The 21,666-nt window shown below is 32.8% G+C and overlaps 1 protein-coding gene across 1 annotated transcript; it reads right to left on the minus strand.

Moving 5' to 3' along the window:
• Positions 1–10,607: 10,607 nt before the first annotated feature.
• On the minus strand, positions 10,608–15,133 carry LOC139892766 (G-box-binding factor 4-like). The gene is made up of 5 exons (XM_071875889.1): positions 14,447–15,133; positions 12,004–12,371; positions 11,841–11,912; positions 11,357–11,386; positions 10,608–11,068 (listed from the first exon to the last, which is right to left on the minus strand). The coding sequence occupies exons 1-5, from the start codon at positions 14,793–14,795 to the stop codon at positions 10,985–10,987; spliced, it is 903 nt and encodes a 300-aa protein (XP_071731990.1). The 5' UTR covers positions 14,796–15,133; the 3' UTR covers positions 10,608–10,984.
• Positions 15,134–21,666: the final 6,533 nt, after the last annotated feature.

Consider the following 21,666-nt stretch of genomic DNA (forward strand, 5'->3'; position numbering starts at 1 on the left):
TATAGGAATACAACACTTTAAATACTTTATACAATAAGTATTTACTTAAGTTCGATTGTATTATCGTTATTAAGATTGTTTGGTTTTTAAATCCTAATAATAAGTAGGATATATTTAAGTAGGTAAACAAGTGTTATACATAGAAATTGTGTTTTATGAATGGGTATGTATTAATATCAAGTTAATATGTATGTATGTATATATATATATATATATATATATATATATATATATATATATATATATATATATATATATATATATATATATATATATATATATATATATATATATATATATATATATATATTTATCTTATATGTTAAAATATGTATAGTTTAATTTTAAGTTTTATGTCAATATAAGTACCAATAATTATCTAAAAATGCTAACAAGTGTTTTATTGATTTCATAACAGTAAGTGACATGTATAAAACATTATAAAAATTTTCTATACATAAATATTAAGTTTTATGTAGTAAATATTAAATTTTTTTTATAGCTAAAATACAAATAAATAGATAAACAAGTTTAAAAACACATTTTATATTTTTCTTAGGTTCTAATGACCAAAATAAACTTAGGAAAAATTTATAAATTTTTGTTATGGTGTAAAAGTATTTATTTCTAATTTCTTTTCCGGTTCAAGATAAATCAAAGTTTATAAAGTAATAATTATTATATCAACTCAATTAATTCATCTAAAATTTTTGTATGCCTAATATAGTGTATTAAGCTTAGAAAAATTATTTGTACATTTATATTAATAGTTTAACTATTTAATTCAACTTTTGTATTGCTTTTAGTTTAAATTCGGAATTAAATAGAAATATATAATTATTAATTCTAAAAATAATTTTTATAACTTTCTTATTAGTTCCTAAGTAATTTCCATTGATTATTGTAGTCATAAACATGTTATATCATTAAATTCTATTTTTCTTTTTAAAACAGATTTTCCGGTACTGTAGCAAAAGTAGAAGAAAATACAAATTAACTATTTAAATTGACAAATAAATCAAACATAAATTTTTATAATTACTTTTATGACCTAAGGAACAAGCGAAATCTATAAAACATAATATATAAAATTGTTTACTATTTATTTCTTCATTATCTATATATACCGAATATAAAAAAAATCAGTTTTTGATTTTTAATAAATATAAATTCGAATGTTTAATTCATAAAAATAATTTTTATAGTCATTAGGATACTTAATACTAATTATCATGTATTTACATTATTTATTATAATTAATTTCATATTTATTTGGTATTTAACATAAAACTAGCACAAAAATATGATAAAAACTAAATAAAAACTATAAAAATAATATAGAGAACTTACAAAAATAATTTTTGCAGAGGTTTGAGAGAGAATTCTTCAAGTTTTTGTTGTACAAAATTTGTGAACTAGGCTATGGTATTTATAGTTACAATTTTTGATAAAGAGAAAATAAAAAAATACAAAAGTTTATATAAAAAAAATAACTAGTGTCTTGTAAAAAAAATTAAAAGTATTTATGGCCAGTCATGCCACCATTTCAAAATATAAATAAATAAAAGTAAAGTTAAAAGTAGGAATAAAATAAATAAAAGTGGATCTAGATCTAGTTTATATATAAAAAAATACTACTTTTTAAATATATATATATATATATATATATATATATATATATATATATATATATATATATATATATATATTTCATAGTTCTAAAAATGTTAACTAACTAAATTTCTATTTTTATTTAATTATTAAATACGAATTTTGATAAATATAAATATATATTCTGTATTTATAAAATTATAATTACTAAATGTGGTTTTTATTTAATTAAATTATTACTTTATAATTTTATTAGTTTTATATATGTTACTACATTTATATATACTTGTATTTATTAATTGTATAATATATTAACTAAATACAAAATTAATATAAGTATTTTATATGTAATCATGTTATGACATAAATTTTTTTTATAAAAATTCTTACGCGTACGTTGTTGAATAAAATTTATTATTCGTTTAACGTTCGTTAATTTCGTATGTATATAACGACCTTTTATTAGTACTTAGAGTTTATTCATTATACTTAAATCTTTTGTTCGGGCATTATATAGATGGAAAAATGAGGGTCGTTATAGATCCCTTGTGCCTTTGCTGGCCGGCACAAAAGCTTCTGCCATCGGAGGTATAAAAATACTCTTCTTCTGAGGGCAGGATATAAATGTAATGTTTTACATTTGTCACAGGCAGCACTTTGCATAAGAAAGATATAAAATTTTATTGATCAGTACTGTGCAATACATAAACAATTGATGAAGAATTTAGGTGGATCAAGCCTAATTAGTACATCATGAACGTTTAATGTATGCAATTGAAAACATATGCACTGTAAAGATGACCACAATGGTCTATAGTAAATTGATAAATTATGTTCTTCAGAAATGCTAACAAACTGCTTTTATTAAAATGATAAATGTTGTTCTTGAGAAAATGCTGGAATTTGTTTCTTCAAACGCCAAGCGCCTAGCGATGTCCGGCCTGAACACTTGATAATGGTATAAAGAACTCCTGAACCTCATCCTCCCTGAACAACCGATTACGCCTCCTCTGATTCATATTGCCTTCTGGTAAGTTTGCAAATGTGGATCGTTCCCTTGTTGGTGCCACATATTGTGAGTGTATGGCGGCTACTCCGTTCGGAGTTGGGAATCTGATCTCTGCATGAGCCGTTGATGTTATCGCTCCAAATTTAGCTAACGCTGCCCTTCCAAAAAGGACATTAAATCGAGAGTTGCCATCCAGAATAGTGAAGTCAATTGTTTCAGTTCTCAATAGTGGAAATGTTCCCAAAACGACCTCCAAACGAACTCGACCCATTGCATTTACTGGCGATCCTGTTAGCCCTGAAACCTTCAAACTCGTCTGCCTAGCTCTAACCTGCACATGCCTTGGAAAAGCCTTGAAATAATGCCAATAAATGATGTCAGCCTCACTGCCTGTATCTGTGTAGATATGGCTGATGAACTTGTTTGAGATTTCTGCTGAAATGACCACTGGCTGAACGGACAAGGTCCAATTTTGAATTGGTTGAAAAATGATTGGGGCATATCTCCAGCTATCAATATTGTTATCCGACTGCTCACCTGTGACGACCCGGAAATTTCCGATCAATAAACTTAATCTTTATATGGTTTTGATACGATAAGCAAAGTCTGTAATATTGAAGTCTTGAAAACTCTGAACTGTGTTGATATATTCAATTACCCTTTGACTGCGCTCGACGATTCACGAACAACGGTTTGTAAATAATTACATATATATTTAAATAAATAATTATATATAATAATTTGAAATATAATTGAAAATAATATACGACTTAATTATTATAATTAAATATGTAACATAATATAAGAAATAATAAAATTTATTATTTAAAACATATTTATATATATAGTATGTAGAATATGACTATTAAGCAATTGTAACATACTTTTGTCATTCTGATTGTTATCAAATGAGTCTAATACAATTATGTTCTTACTTTGAATATTAATATTTTGCATATCGTAATTGAGACTCTTATCCGCTATTGATTAACAACGGAGCACGATAACTCTCCATGTTAAAACTGTCGACAGAGTAATAAGTTAATTAATCCGTGAATGTGTTATATCAATCAAGGTCACTTATTTGTTCTTTTGTTATAAGCACTAATCAATATATGTACATATACATATGACATAGATATTAAACAAACCACTTGAGAAATATTGGATCCGTAAATTAGGATTTGTAAAGGAGATTTCACTATGTTTGAATGAACTACTATGTTTGTATGCTTATATATGTAATATGCAAATTTATATAGTATTCCATAACCAAACAAGAATGACAACCCACCATCCACTAAATGAAACTTTATTTGTTGAGCAACCATCAAACCCCATTATTTTTCTTATTTCTGTTAGACGTTTCAATCAAACCCCCATCTCTTTCTTAATATACATATACATACAAGTACATACATGAAACTAAAACCGACAATTTTTTTTTCTTTTATGATTCTATAAGAAACTATACCAACATGTACGTTCTCTTATTCAACCAAACTCAATACCACCCATAGAATGAAGTTAGTGTTTGTAAGCTGCTGCTATTCCTCTTGTTGTATGCTACTGCTACAAGGTTGCTACTATAACTGCGGACCACCTCAATCCCCTTCAATCTCCTTCTTCAACTCTATAATCACCACCACTGCACCCATCACCATCACCAAACTATCGAAAGCCTACTGCTGCAGAGGTAATCAAAATTAGATTTTTAAACTCAATCTTTAATAACTTAGTAGGAAACATTAGATTTGTATTTGATTCATTACCTGTTTGAGTCACCCTAATACAACACTTGTAAAACCATCGAAACCCAATCCATCTTCAATCAATACCCTGCAAACAACCAAGAACCACCATCCTCCTCCATTTCATCATCACTTAGATTGCTACTGCTATTGCTGGCTTCTGCTTTAGTCCACTAACACCATTAAAAATCATCATCAAACCTGCAATACTATTCTATGAATACTAGTAGTTTTATGTCGATTTAAATTCAACATGTAACCACCTGCTCAATCCTTTCACAAACCAAAACAAACCAAAAACCACGTAATTTATAACCTACTGCTACAATACTCGAACTGTTTACCTACTGTGATGATCCGAGAACCACCATCATAGTTCACCACCCATTACAAGTCATACTTAACCACCATCTAATCTTGTTAAACTGATGCTGCGTTGTGTAATTTTGCAATTGAGCATTACCATCAATAAACCTGCTTAAATTGTTATTAGGTAATCAATCATCAAGGTTTAAACTAAATGTAATACAAATAATTGATCAAATACCACTACCTTTCATGATGAGATACATGGAATTAAAACTCTAAATCCTGCTTGTGTTCATCCAATTCATACCATCCTGCTTTTGTTTTCAATTCACTGTAAGCCACCCTTCATCACCATCTTCTTCATTTGTCACCACCACTATCCTTGTGCTCTTATTCTTATTCTCCTAAGATCAATCACCATCGAACCCATTAAACCACCACATCGATCACCTAGACTGCTGTACAGTTTTCCTGTTTGCAAACACCTATACAACTTGATTAATTCGACTGTCTTTCTGTTTCAACCCAAATCAAAGCCAAACCCATTGAAACCCACCAAAAAACGAACGCCTTTATAAATCAAAACCCATTTACACAGTTATTTGATCTCTGTTAATCGCCGCTGCTGCTATTAACAACCAAAAACACAAACAAATCATTGACTATAGTCGATGAATACTAAGAACACCTTTCATTACTGTTCGTTTTCGATCCAATTAAAGGTACATAATACATATAGAGGGATGAAGTAATTAAGAGAATAATCAATGATTCGTTTACTTACTTGCATCATTTGACTTGCCGATTAATTGAGCGATTGACGAAGGATAACGAATAACGATGATGATAAGGACTGAGGATGAAATCAAATGATGGAGATGATGAATCGATGGTCTATTAACCCGTGATCAATCTTCTTTGATTGATGAATCGAAGGTCAATATTTCTGGATCTGTTTTGGATCGAGTCGCCAACAAGAGAAAGAACACACATGTCCCTTTTATTTAATTAGGTATGATAATAATGATATTACTCCGTATATCCTGATGGTTCCTTTATGTTATTTATTTATTTATTTATTTATTTATTTATTATTATTATTATTATTATTATTATTATTATTATTATTATTATTATTATTGTTATTGTTATTATTATTAATAATATCATTAATATTATTATTAGTATTTTTTTTATTAAAAACTATCATTTTTAGTAAAAATTATCATTTATATTAAGAGTATCATTTTTACTATTATTATTATCATTATTAGAGAAATTATCAATTTTTATCAAAATTATTATTATTACTATCATTATTTGACATTAATATTATTATTTTTATATTATCAATATTATTATTATTATTATTATAATAACTATTAGTATTATTAATATAAAATAAAACAACCTTTATTTATTATTATTATTATTATCAATATTATTTTATCAAGTAACTATTAGTGATATAAAACTATATTTACTATACATAACATAACTATATTAATACTTTTAAAATAAATATTAATAAATATAATTAATAAGGTTAGTAATGAAAAACCTAATCAAAATAACAATTAAATCTCTATTAATATATAAACTTGTTCGATTACTAATTTATGTGTTAATATATATATAAATGATATAGGTTCGTGAATCCGAGGCCAACCTTGCGTTGTTCAGTTCTGTCGTATGAATATTTTTACTACAAAATATTGTAGTGTGAGTTTCATTACTCTCTTTTTAAATGCTTTTGCAATATATATTTTTGGGACTGAGAATACATGCGCTGCTTTTATAACTGTTTTACGAAATGGACACAAGTAATTGAAACTATATTATATGGTTGAATTATCGAAATCGAATATGCCCCTTTTTATTAAGTCTGGTAATCTAAGAATTAGGGAACATACACCCTAATTGACACGAACTCTAAAGATAGATCTATCTGGCCCAACAAGCCCCATCCAAAGTACCGGATGCTTTAGTACTTCAAAATTTATATCATGTCCGAAGGAGGATCCCGGAATGATGGGGATATTCTTATATGCATATTGTGAATGTCGGTTACCAGGTGTTCAATCCATATGAATGATTATTTTTGTCTCTATGCATGGGACATATATTTATGAGAAATGCAAATCTTGTGGTCTAATAAAATGATGGAAATGTTTATTTATGTTAAACTAATGAGCTCACCAACCTTTTAGTTGACACTTGAAAGCATGTTTATTCTCAGGTACGAAAGAAATCTTCCGCTGTGCATTGGCTCATTTTAGAAACATTACTTAGAGTCATTCATGGCATATTTCAAAAGACGTTGCATTCGAGTCGTCGAGTTCATCAAGATTATTACTAAGTCAATTATAGTTGGATATATTCTGAAATGGTATGCATGATGTCAATTTTCGTTGTAAAGAAAGATTGTCTTTTAAAATTGAATGCAATGTTTGTAAAATGTATCATATAGAGGTCAAATACCTCGCGATGTAATCAACTGTTGTGAATCATTTATAATCGATATGGACTTCGTCCGGATGGATTAGGACGGGTCTCTACATCACCGTCCTCATAGTGACTTCCATTCAACCACACCATTTTGATTACAACGTCTGGAGTTGACTCACGCTCCGTGATCCGGTCTCCATACTGACTTCTGTTATCTCTTCCGCCATGCTCTTCCCTTCTTCTGTTATCACCTCGACGACCTCTTCCACCATCATTCTTTTGCCATCCAAATTTCCTGCGAGGATCATTTCTCCTATATTGTTTTCCTGGCAACAAGTGGTTTAACTCTCCTGCTTTGATCTTTGCGATGATTTCTCTCATCAGAGATTTGCAATTATCTGTATCATGACCCCATGCTTCATGAAAGTCACACCATAGTTCACTTTTTGGACCCTCTCTTTCCTCCATGGGTGCCGGAGGATTGAAAGTGGTCCGAATTGGTTCGGTGAAAAGAATCTCTTTGGGAGTTTTGGTCAGCGCCATTATCAAAGGATGCCTTTCTATTGGCCTCCTGTTGTGAAGAAAATCGTTGGGATGATTGTTGCCTCTCCATCCACCATTAGAATTGTCATTCCTTCTCTGATTTCTGTCAAAGTACCTCCCTCCGTTGTGTGGTTTGCTACTGTTGCTGCCATCAAACTTGTTCATCCCCCGCTCGCCGGCTCGAACATGCTTTTGTGCAACTTCCAACGCCTGATGCAGAGTTTTTGGTAGGTCATACCTTAATGCATGGACAAGTGCACTAAACCGTCGTTGATCTAAACAGAAAATGAAACCAGATACTAGCTGAGATTCTGGACAATCAAGTATCTTCTATGCTTCAAGTGTGTATCGCTTCATGAAATTACTCAAGGACTCATTGTGATGCATTGTGATCTCATGTGCATCAAGATGTGTCAAAGTGCAGCTACGAAGATTTTGATACTGCATAACAAACTTTGCACGGAGGTCCAAATAACTTGTGATGTTTCTAGGCGGCAAGCTAGCAAACCATTCCCTTGCCATTTTCTGCAGCACCATTGGAAACATATGACAAGCTACCTCGTCATCCCAATGATGCAACCTCATTACGCCTTCAAACATAGTGAGGAAATCCTCAGGATCTGTTGTACCATCATAAACTCCAATTGCCGGTATGCCAAGATTCCTGGGTAACGAATAGTTAGCAATTCGATCAATGAAACACTGAGTGGATTCTGCCATAGCTGGTGGCTTTGTAGCTTGCTCTCTAGTAATGAGGGCGAAGAAATTATCTACAGCCACAGCACGGACGGCGGGCTGCGCTAAGCGTTGCTTATACTTTACCGGAGCTGTCTGCTTAAGGATGTCATTTAAAAGCAACACTGCCTGCTTCTCAGACATGAACTCATCTTTGTCAATTTCATCGTCAGAGTCATTATTAATATAGCTCAAGTCATTATCATCCTCAGAATCATCAATAAGACTGCCCAGCTTATCAAGTAGTCTGGATAACCTGTACTTTGATATAGTTTGCTTTTTCATGATTTGCTTGTCTTTGCCATCCGCCATCCGTCGAAAAGGTATAAATTATGGACATCGTCGTGGTTGCATCAATGGTCGCCTCTCTGGATTAGTAACAAGATTTGGAAGCCTTTCTGCACTTTTGGTTGTTGTTTCTTCGATTACTGGCCTTTTCTCTGAATTAGTTGCCAAACGCTGAAGCCTTTCTGCAGTTTCAGCAACTGTTTCTTCGATCGTACTGTCCGGTGGCGGAACAGGTACATCTTCAACAGTTATCATGTCTTCAGTTAATGGATTGTTAAGTGCTTCAAGTACAAATGGAGCTTCAGTTGTTTTTGTTCCTTTTCCGTTTCGCGTGTTCTTTGCATTAGTGGATGGCGCCATTGTTAACACCTATTTCCTTATGAGGTAAGGCTTAGTGTGTCAACACGATACTAGAAGTAATCTAGCTTTAGGTGGACAAGTGTTGCCGATTGATGTTTGCTCTTGGGAAATAATCCCTGCAGACCCGGTTCACAAGTGTAGAAACTTGTGGGGTGGCTTAATCAATCTGTCGTCCGTAGAGCGTAAAAGTGCTAGCCGGATGACTTCTAGTGAGAGAAAGTTCTAGAGAGAGAGAGATGAAGTCTCAGCTCTCAGGTTTTTCAAAATGTCCGAGCTGTGTAAAATGACGACTCAATGGGTCTATTTATAGTGTCAGATCCACCGGATTATTCGGGGACACGTGTCAGATGATGATAATTTCTGTTACTTGTAATCCGAAATTTATGCTGAAAGTGGCGTTCTCCGGCCAGGGCTTACGCGCTAGGCGGCCTTCAGGGCTTACGCATGACGGAGCAGCCTGTACAGCGGAGAACGCTGGATGGATAACTTCACAAAACTGTTATTTCCAGTCTTCCTGATGCTACTTTTATGCAACCATTATGCCTTTTATGCGATACACCATTAGATAATGACTTTTGTTTTGGTTTACATAATGCTTCTTTCACCCTTTCATACTAATCTTTCATACTAATGAGAATAAACGGTGGAATCCTTAGCCACATAGATAATGACTCCAAAACCTTTGGCAAGTGACTCAACAAAGAGCCGAAGGGTACACCTCTTATTTTAAGCCATAGAATCATAAAATATTTTCTTTCCACTTGGGCCATCGTTTATTAAAAAAAATCATGAACTCGTAACTTAAAAAATAATAATAATAATAATAAAAATAAATAAATAAAAAAACTAATACCCACTACTAATTTAATTAAATCATATCAAAGTATAAATGTTAATTCAAAATGCCTAAACATTTTTGCTCACAAATGGGAACTTAGCTTCTCAGGTTATACATAATTTATCTAAATGAAGTTGTGAATGGTTACTATGAAATAGCTAATAAACCAATGTCACGTGCAACGTGATAAAATAATTGATTTTAGATTAGAGAAATGCTAGTATCAAAAATAATTGTCATAACAAAAAATCTATACAATGATGTTGCGTTCAAGTTGGTACAAGCATAATAAAGTACACATCTCTCACATAGTTATCTGTCATTACGTGAAGTCTTTTGTGTCCAATTTCTATGAACATAGTATTTCTGTTAAACTATATCCTTGAAATAATGGAGCAAGATGATCAAAATGAGGAGTTAAAGACCTCCGTACGTATTTAGTAATAAAGCGATACTAGACATGAAAGGTTTTAAAAGAACCTCGGGTACTCAATAGATGAAGAGATCTCAACACATTATACAATGTCTAGAAAAGCATGGAATCGAGGTAAACGACCAACATATAAGGACACATGAAATTTATGAAATATGAAATCACTTAATTACTTAAATCCGTACACATGAAGTTGTAAAATATTCTTATATACTGTATATCCGTAAACACGTGACAATGATCAAATACGAAGTATCAAATATCAAATACGGAGTATATATTATATATTATACTTCAACAAACATATCAAAAATTAATGCTCTGTAGATCCGAAGTGTGCCAACTCACTAGGTTTAAAAAAAAAAAGTACATACCATCCAACTTTTTAACGAACTTTTTTCAGTCTAAACTTATATCTGAAAATCTGAAATGACTAAAGATGATTGGCACCTAACAACAACTAGTAACAATTCTCATTTTTTTAAACATCTAATATAAATGTATGTACCCCTGCCCTAGTTATCATCTTCCAGCAAATGCAATGCCCATTACACAACAAACTTGATTCAAAAGGAGATGTTGGTTGCTAGTTGCACTCACCCCGTTATATATTTCCAATTTTCATCTCTAACAAAACAAAATTGGAATTTTTTTTATAACTACCACTCCATGGACCGAACTCTCCTTAGCACATACGACGTTGGTCTTCGTTTCTCTGTGACTGGAATTATGCTATCCATCAACTGAAACATAAAACAACGTTTTAACCACATACTCCATATTATTGACAACAAAGGTGCACCATATATAATATATAATAATTATAATTATAAATTAATTTATAATATAATATAATAGTAATAAAGAGTAGAAACGCAACAACTCATTGCTAGAATAGAATAAATAACCTATATATTGTCATCATCATCATTATTATCAATTATTTGTAACTATTATTTTCCAACTCATACTTTGTGAGTATGGAATATGGATCACCTCCTTCTATTAAGAAGAACAGATTAGTTGCATACCTGTTTATACCTCTTTCTAGTTTGATCCATCTGCAAACCAGATAAAAGATTAAAAAAATGAGTTACTAACGAGCTTTTAAGTAAACACACGGAAAAAAGTAAACAAACTAGGCAATTTACAGAGCATTCCCAATGCATAGCTAATATGCTAGCCAATGTGCTAGCCAATGTTTAGCACCACTAGGAGTGAATTGTTAAAGTTATGCCAATAACATTTAGTCTTTCATTTCGTAAATATTAAACATTTTTCATCATGGATAAATTTGCTATAAACACTTGTACATTTTGTTTTAAGATTTGTACTATAATTTATTTAATTAATTTATAGTGTTTGAGTAAATGTGTGATGGTTGGGAGTGATATGTGATGTGTTAGTGATAAGAAAGAAATGAGAATGAAATGGTGATGTGATGCTGATGTGGCAATGTGTTAATCTGAAGCAATGCGTCATGGTTGGGAATGCTAAGAAGACGAAGAAGGGTACCTTTGCTTTCAACAATGTCTGGTTCTCCTCTTCCAATCTAACTGCTAAAGATTCCAGCTCAGCTTGATATGCCTGAAGAAACACATCAATAATTCTATTTAATAATAACAATAACAAGAGAGAAAAAAAGTAATAAGAAGATGAAATGTTGAGAATTAATTACTTGTTTGCGTTCTCTGGAGCGTGCAGCGGACTCTCTATTCTTAATCATCCTTCTTTGCCTCTGTTGAGCAGCCCTATCTAATGGCTCCGAGAGTAGTCTCCTTTTATTATTGATGTTGACACTTGTTGTTGGATGATGATCAAAACTGAAAATGGGTCCACTATGAGTTTGTATTATCGGGATTTTTACATCTTGATGTTCATCTGATGATGCAGGTGCTGCAGCTGCCGCCTTAGCCAAGAAATCTTCTAAAGTCATCATCTCATCAGGCACCTCCTGCTTACAGAAACTAGTACTAGTAGTACTTGTATTCACAATCTCCTTCCAAACATCATCCACATTCTTTTGCCCACCACCGTTTAAAGGCACTACAAATTAATTATTGTTTAATTAATAATTAATATTAAAATTAATAGAAGTGTTGGAATTTAATGACAAATCAGGTAACTAGTGTTACACCAAGATTATATCTTTGTTGATATTTTTTGTTGGTCAGGAACTTGGGTCGTAAGCAGTGGCGGAAGCAGGAATTTTTTTCACCGGGGGCGAAACTATTATTAAAAGCGTAGCAATTTTTTTTTTAGCAAAATATGGAGGTGTTTGGACAAAATACGGAGGCTTTAGGGGCAAAATACGGACACTTTTGGGCTAAAAAAGAAATCCACTGGGGGCAAAATCGAAAAATCCAAAATATTTGCACTGAAATTTACAATCATTGGGGGCGGGCGCCCCACCCTGCCCCCACATATTTCCGCCACTGGCCTTAAGGCAACAAATTTATGTCGAAATAAATGCATGTGTTGGGTATTAACAGTCAGTATGGAAGTTAATAGGTAGTTATGCAATGGCAATTAAGAGGCAATTATAGAAAGGATCAAGGCATGTAAAACGCATGACTTCATACTGGTTCATCAATATATATATATATATATATATATATATATATATATATATAGTGGAAGGATCAAGAGGGAAGTAACCATTCGGGGGGAAGCGGGGGGAAGCAAAATTTTTTTTTTTTTTTCGTTTTTTGAAAAAACTTTGTTCACGAACATTATAGATGAGATGAAAATATGAACATTTAGTAGAGACACTTTGTGATAAATGTTTTTATTTTGGCGGGAAAACGCTCGAAGAAGTAATATATAACAATTATCATGTTTTTCGAGCGTATTTTGAGGTTTTAGCTATTGGGGTTTAGATATTAGGGTTTAGATATTAGGGTTTAGAAATTTAGGGTTTAGGGTTTAGATTTAGGGTTTAGATTTAGGATTTAGATTGAGTTTTTAACACGAACGGTTTAGAGTTTAGGGTTTAGGGTTTAGGGTTTGGTGTTTTGGGTTTATTCCATAAACCCAAAACACCAAACCCTAAACCCTAAACCCTAAACTCTAAATCGGGCTAAATTTTACTTCACAAAACATGGAGAAAAAAAACGTTCATATTCTTCACGAACAATATTATCTTGAATGTTATTTTTGTTGATCGTTTTCCCGCTTAAATAATAACATTCATCACGAAGTGTCTCTTCTAAATGTTCATATTTTCGTGGGATCTTGATGCCGGAAAAAAAAATTCAAAAAAAAACGGAAAAAAAAAAAAAAATTTGCTTCCCCCCGCTTCCCTCCGATTGGTTACTTCCCCATTGATCCTGCCCCTATATATATATATATATATATATATATATATATATATATATATATATATATATATATATATATGGGTGTAAAATGTACGAATTGAATATCTCTGTCACATCTCTTACTATTAACAGTGTTGCACAACTCGGCGAGTACTCGGTTTTTGCATCTCGGGGAGTACTCGACAAGTACTTGGTCAACCTTAGTCAAACTCGGTCAAACTCAGCCAAAACTCGGGATTATTCGGAAAATCAGTCAAAACTCGGAGAGTCGATCGAAATTGGTGAAAGACAAACTTAGTCACCAACCCGAGTACACCCGCAGTTGCAGAGTGCTCCCTAAAAAGTCTCGACGGAGTACTACGAGAGTAGCGATTTTTGCAGCCTCGACTATTAATCAAGAAAGTGTAAAGTATGTCATTATACTTGTATTATTATTGTGATCTTTTAACTGTGTGCCTTATATATATGTCTGGTAAATCCATCAAAAAGTAGCCTAGTGGTTGGGTTTGATTCCTTCACACGATGTCTCAATTTCAAACCTTACTAGCAGCATATTGGGGTGGCCAAAAAAAAGTTCGAAAACATTTACAGAATAAACCGGTTTAACCGTGTACATCTGAATAAAAAAAATAAGGAGTAATCTCCTTTTCCCTTTCCTGGTAGGTAGCCTGATAAACCTTATTCCCATTTAAAATTGGCTGTATATTAATAAAGCAAATACTAAAATTCTCCAGTTAATATCATTACATAGATGAATTAAAGATATTTGCAGTTGAATTAAAAGAATGAATGAGTAGGTACCTGTTGTGGTAAGTGTAGTAGTAGCCACGTCGAATAAACTGTTAGTAGTATCCTCCTCGGGTGATGGTTTTTGTTGTTGGCCATTCATATTGTCGTTTTTGTGCAAAAGAGACATCTCGAAAAATCCAGAATTATTATTTATAGTTGCAGCAGCAGCAGGAGGTGTAGGGTGTTGGTGTTTTTGATTGCGATTTGTAAAAAACGAACAATAATTGTCGTATGATTTTGAGGAGGAGGAAGAAGAAGGGGAGGATAATTTGTGTCGTTTATTTCTATTTCTATTTCTACTTTTGTTAACAACAACTACCAGATCCGAATAACAAGAAGAAGATGATGACATATTCATCATCAGCTTTCACCAAACCATCTCATAGAATAAGATGAATCCATGGATGATCCGCATATACCTTCACTTGATTGATGATTAATTAATTAATTAATATATAATATATGGTTATGGTTATGTGCTACTCCGTAAATAATTACTCCAAGCGAGGCTTGGTTTGGATCACGATTTGGTCGGTCCTAATGATTTGGTTTGGTTGACGAATCAATCGATGTGATGATTTATCTCTGTCTTGAATTTTATGAGTGATTAGATCGAGACAGACAATTTATTTACCCTAAAATACAGGATCACCTTGGTCTCTCTGGTACACTAGAAATATGAGATAGATGGAGTAGGTACCTTTTTTTTTCCCAAAAAAAAAAAAAAAACGAGAATATAGAGTTATCAACACACTACGAAAATTAAATTTTATGTTTTTCGAGTTTGTGTTTTCAATTTTTCAACTATATAAACATAAAATAAAAAATAAAACAATTCATTCACCATAAACACAATTTTAACTACCACACTTTTTTATTATATACAAAGATACTAATAATAAACTTAAAACTTTTAGTTACCATGAAAAAATGAAAAGAAAAAAAGAAAGTCAAAAACACAAAAATGTGCATTTTTTAGTAGTATATATAGGGAAGTTGGCTAAATGCTTTTATAGCTATTATTTTTTCAACATAAAAATGTGCACTTTTTTAGTAATACATGTAAGAAAGTTGGCTACATGCTTTTGTAGCTATCATTTCCCCTTAATTTGGAACGTCTTAAAATAGAACAGTGGGCAATAGATTTGAGACGGATGGAGTATCTCTCATTTCCGTTTGTGGGTTCCGTGTTGTTTTCAGGTGGGGTGGAAGCCAGTGGTTTTTGGATGTTAGTATGATTGCTCGCAGTCGTGGTATTCTCTCGTCGAGTCCTTTTGTGCCTTCCATGTTGCGATGATCGCCCTGCTACATTAGCTTAAGAGTTATGAATAGTTTTGGCAGATGGAGTGTTGTTTAGTGGCGGCTCGTGAGGATTGGTGGTTGCCGGTGTTTCTGATTTTCGACAAATACGACGGTCTTCGGTTGACTCCCATATGTGTTGTGGTGACTTGTGGTGTTTTGACAAAAATGATTGTTGGTCTTGCGGGTTCTACGGGTTTCGTTGTCGTCTTAGTCGTATGTTTTGTTGCCCTCATTAACCTTTGTCAACTCCGTTGGTGGTTTGGTAGTGTTTGGTTTATCTAGGTTATCTATTTATTGTGTTTGTTGGGCATTCTAGACAAAGGGTTGTTAGTGTCTGCCTGTCTGTTGCAATGTTAGGTAATTCATTAAGGGTTTATCATGGTGTATATGTTTCTGGATTATTGGTGACGAGTCTCGCTATTTATTGGTAGTTTTAGGGGTAATCGTGGTGTTTGAGCATTTGGTTGGGGCGGTGTTTGATGGTTATGGTGTTTATTTGGTTGTTTATCGGGTGCGTATTGCTTTACAAGACTTCTTCATCAATGACTCCAAAATTCTAACCGCCTTCATTGCTGAACTGAAGCATGAGTGGTAGTAACCTAGTCTCTTTATGATTATGAAGTGAAGCAACGGAAAAGAAGAAACAAGCATTAGTGGGAACCATTTACAGAAATCCCTTAACTATGATTTAATGATGACAAACACTTTACTCTAATAGTAATTATGTGTGGTCAGCTTAGCTTTATAGGTAAAAAGATATGTAAATAAGCACGAGATTACTAGCAGACGGATTTACAAACTCAATCAGCATAAGGGTGAGCACGAAATATACTTAGACAGAGAATGTCATTTGTTATATAGGGTGATCAATCCTAGATTCTTCAATAAAGGCTAATCAAGGATTGAGTGCAATGAGGGGGTACAATGGATGTCGATTAGGATTTTGGGACCTTATTGTCATATTTCGTCAAGTGCTAAACGATCAACAACCATGTCCCGGTCTTCGTAAATTACCTTAACCAACAAAGATCAAGTCTCGGGCAAACTCACGAGAGAGATCAATATGGCTAGGGCAATTCTTCCAGAATCAACAACCTCAAATGAGAGGCCAAGCTCCCTATTTATAGGTTTGAGACTTAAGCGGAAGTAAGATGTGCGCGCACTTAGGCATTCCGCACAAATACTGCGAGAATCCTACGCACTCTTTAATATTCCGCGCAATCTCACCGCATTCATTAACATTTACTGCGGTTTAATTTTCTTGCATCTTTGCCTTTAAGTAGCTTTTCGCACTAAAAATATACATATACATGTGTACATATATGATCAAGCTCCCCCAGTTTATTGTGTTACATTTTTGCAGAAAATGTAATACAATAAACTCTATAAAAAAAAATTGTAGTTTGCCTCTTGCTGCCAACAGTTTACGCACACTCTTTATGCGCAGATGCATTATACTTTTTCAACGGCTATTTTTATATCCGTTGATTAATTATTTTTGAGTTTATAGCCTTTGGCGTAAGTTGCTTTGAGATTTCATTCTTTCACTATATATAGGATTTGATTCACTATTTCACCCAACACACTTTTTCTCATATTTCTTTCTTATTCCCATTGCTCTTCATTACTTTCTTCCCTTACCAACTTACTTTCTCCGCAAGCAGTTTTCATTTGTGCTAATCATTATGAAGGTATCAGAGATTGAGAAGAAAGATGACACCAAACAATTTCTTGCTGAGAGACTAAAAAGTCCCGAAGCAAGACCATCCAAATCTGCGCTTAAATCTCCTGCTACCAGCTCCGTAACTGAAACCCCTAGCAAACGCAAAGCTACATCTCCTCTCCCTTCTGCCAAAAGGATTACGCGATCCAGCTCAGTTACTCCCACTGAGCCCGAAACTGGTAACTATTGCACACTTTTCATTTTATTATTTTCGCTTGAAACAATACCTACTGTATATTTATGCTAACACATCTTTTTGTTATTCATTTTTAGCGGAAACAACTATTACTCCGCCACCAACAACACAATCAAGTTCCCCTCCAACTTTTGATCTTTCCAAATACGAAGATCTCTGGCGAACTCCGCCCAGCTCATTAAAATCTATAAATGTGGATGGCCTTCAAGGCTACTTATGCGCATCTCCAGAAGCTGCTCTGGATCAAAGACAGCATATGAAATTAGCCCTTCCCCATGAACTACGCGCTGAGTTTAGCAAACTTTCTCATGGCGACGCTTTTAACTGCTTTGCTCAAAATTTCTTTATGACATTTGCATCTGCGTTTGATGCAATGTCTCGTCAAGAAAAATTTCTTGATTTTTTGTAAAAAGAACAATCCAAATTCGCAACCGCCCAATCCAAACTTCTCGCGAAAGATAAACAACTATCTTCCGCAAGCGCAGAGCTTCCAACAGCAAAACAATCCGCAGAGGATTTGAAAAAAGCACAGTCAGAAAAATCCATCGAAAAGGATAATCTCCAAGTGGCACATGATGCCATGAAAAATAAACTTATACAATCTCAAACCGACTTGAATGCAGCCATTTCCGCTAAAGCAGACGCGAAAACTAATTTCGCGAAACTTCGTGAACATTTGCCTGAGTGTTACAAACCCAGACCATCATCCTTTGATCACCACTAGATCACTATAACTTATAGGTTGTTACTGTTTTTGTTCGACACCCAAACACCCTCTGATGTGTGTATTTTTCTTGCAACAATAAACCATCCTCACCACCATTTCCGTCGTCTACTACCACCATGACCACCACCGTCGATTATCACTGCAACAACCATCTACACCCTCATCACCTTCATGCTCGACACCATGATCACCCAAACTAACCACCATGTATCACCACCCCGCCATCACCTTGCAACACCACCCTCTTTTTCTCCAATGGCTACCACCACCGAGACCATCATCCATCATCAAACTATTATGATTTTTAAAACCGTCACCTCACCACCACTTAAAAACCGTCACTCACCTCATCACCACAAACGATAACCACCACGAACACCACCTACTATTTATGTTTCTGTCATCCCAACCGTCGCCATCAACAACTAGTCACCATTATTTCTGTTTTTCCGTCGAAACCACCACTGCCATCTCTTGTTTCTGCTTACTGTTACAGTTTCAATTTAGTTGAAAAGATAATACTAGTAATAAAGTGATACTAATTATGATTCATGAATGATTGTTATTCCTGGTTAACACCGAACCCCACCAAAAGCATAATACCAGCTGTTTTCACGAATCCTATATTAAATTGAAAACAAATTAAGCCATTTGATTTTGGGCCGAGAGTTTTTTTTTTATGTTGGGCCATTCTGCTGTTGGGCCGAAGTGTTCAATTTCTGATGTTGGGCCGTGACTTGCAACAAAACTATCAATCAAGTTCCTGGTACTCATTCTGTTGCAATACAAACATAAATATGAGTTAAGATGATGATGATGCTACGTGATTGTTGAATTAATGATGATAGCTCGATGTTAGAAGATGCGTATATGGAGAAGGGGAAGAGAGATGATGAATTAGATGATGATGTGATGATCATGAGCATGATAATGAGGATGAGAAGGTGATGCTCGACAAGTATTAATGATGATGGTTTAGATAATATTCATATAGGATCATATTAACGATTCACGATAATGATAATAATTTAATTATGATTATGATCACGGATTATGAGTATGATCATGGATTATGATTTAAGAGTATGAAAATGATTCGTAGTATATGATTGATGAAGAAGAGAAGAAAACTGACAGATAATCTGGATTATATAGTTTTAATTCGGGATTTAAAACAGAAATGAATAAATAGAGGGATGGTTGGGTGTTGTGTGGTTAAACGAGAGGTCAAGGGGTCGATCCTAGGCACAGACAGTTTCTTTTTACAACTTGAATTAAAGGTAGTTTTATTACTTTAAAAATTATTATTATTATTATTATTATTATTATTATTATTATTATTATTATTATTATTATTATTATTATTATTATTATTATTATTATCATTTTACTTTTATTGTTATTATTAGTATTACAATTATTATTATTATCATTACTAATACAAGTATTAATTATCATGTATTATTATTATTGTTAAGATTATAGTTAAAATTATTATTACTATTATTATTATTATAAAGTATTAAATATTATTATCAAAATTATCATTTTCATTATCGTTATTATTAAACTTATCTTTTTAATAAAAACTACTAATATTATTAAAAGTATCATTCTTACTAAAATTATTATTTTGTTATCATTAAAAATTATCATTTTCTTTATTAACATATTAATTATTAAAAAGTAACATTTTTATTATTATTACTATTATTATTATCATTATTATCATTACTATCCTTAACTTAGTATTTTTACAATTATTAATTTTCGCGAACAAAGGATATTTGTATAAAAATATATTATTACTATCATTCTGTTAACTGTTATTATTTATAATAATATAACTCAATATCTATATATATAACATTTGAATTAACAATTATATTACTAAAATAAAATAAGTAATACAGTATATACTTAATATATATACATAAGTTGTTCGGTTGTGATTTCATGTTTTAATATATATATAAATGATATAGGTTCGTGAATCCGAGACCAACCCTGCATAGTTCAATATAGTCATATGTATTTTTACTACAAAATACATTAGGTGAGTTTCATTTGCTCCCTTTTTAATTGCTTTTGCAATATATATTTTTGGGACTGAGAATACATGCGCTGCTTTTATGTTTGACGAAATAGACACAAGTACTTAAAAATATATTCTACGTTGAGTTGTACCACTGGCATACTTCCCTGTAGCTTGGTAACTACTATTTACATGCGGTATTGTAAACGCGAATCTTGTTGATGGATCTATCGGGCCTGACAACCCCAACCGGACTGGACGATCAGTATTGAATGGTTGCACAATACTTCGTTTCAGTGACTACTCTTGGTACAGTGTAGTGAGATTTCATAATAAAGGGAATATGCGACGTTGATTAAATGTTAAGTATGGTTACCAAGTGCTCAACCACTAAGAATATTTTTATTAAAACGTTTGTGTGTATGAAATCTTGTGGTCTTACAAAATTACTGAATTCTATGATATTTATGATAAACCTATGAACTCACCAACCTTTTGGTTACACTTTAAAGCATGTTCATTCTCAGGTATGAAAGAAATCTTCCGCTGTGCATTTGCTCATACTACATGGAGTCGTTCAAGGCATATAGAGGTCAGAACCACGCAATGGGACCAACTATTGAAGACTTCATCCAGATGGATTAGGACGGGTCACTACAGGTGGTATAATTGATGGTTGTCGTGAAGTTTGAAGGAGTGTAAGGTGGTGGTCGTAAGGTGGTGCATGATGGTTGCTCATGGTTGGATCATAAAAGAAAAACGCAAACGTTTGATGGGAGCTCACGGCGATGGTGTTAAAGAAGGAGAGAAAGGTTGTAGTGCTTTGCAAAGGAAAGAAAATGGTGATCATTTTTCTACCAACATGTATATATAATACAGATATATATCAACTTGTTGTGGGGATACAAAAAGCAAACTCTATATCACATAGTGTTTTTTTTTCACGGGTATAATAGTTCAACATAAATATCTATAATATAATAATAATATGAAAAATCTATGTGCACAACAATATACAGTTTGACAGCCGATGATTTGTTTCTTTCCTACCGACGATTTTACATTTACACGGATGAAATTTCGAGCTCAAACCCAGCTAAAATATACAAATTAATTAAAATTCAAAATATGATAGTAACTGTATTTTCAACTAGTCTGAAGTTTACGTGATCTATTTTCGTTTATTTTACAATCACATAAGTTTGAATCACTTATTTAAATACCAATGAATCGACAAACGAGTATTACT

This window comes from Rutidosis leptorrhynchoides, chromosome 2 (genome assembly GCF_046630445.1).
Source record: "Rutidosis leptorrhynchoides isolate AG116_Rl617_1_P2 chromosome 2, CSIRO_AGI_Rlap_v1, whole genome shotgun sequence".
Classification (NCBI taxonomy): Eukaryota; Viridiplantae; Streptophyta; class Magnoliopsida; order Asterales; family Asteraceae; genus Rutidosis; species Rutidosis leptorrhynchoides.

Bases quoted from the DNA above. Each gene is read 5' to 3' on its own strand.
- LOC139892766 (XM_071875889.1), bottom strand. From the start codon at position 14,795: ATGATGAATATGTCATCATCTTCTTCTTGTTATTCGGATCTGGTAGTT. The intron at 11,387-11,840 runs GTACCCTTCTTC...TCTGGTTTGCAG, and splicing joins AGACATTGTTGAAAGCAAAG to ATGGATCAAACTAGAAAGAG. The intron at 11,069-11,356 runs GTATGCAACTAA...TTTATGTTTCAG, and splicing joins CTAGAAAGAGGTATAAACAG to TTGATGGATAGCATAATTCC.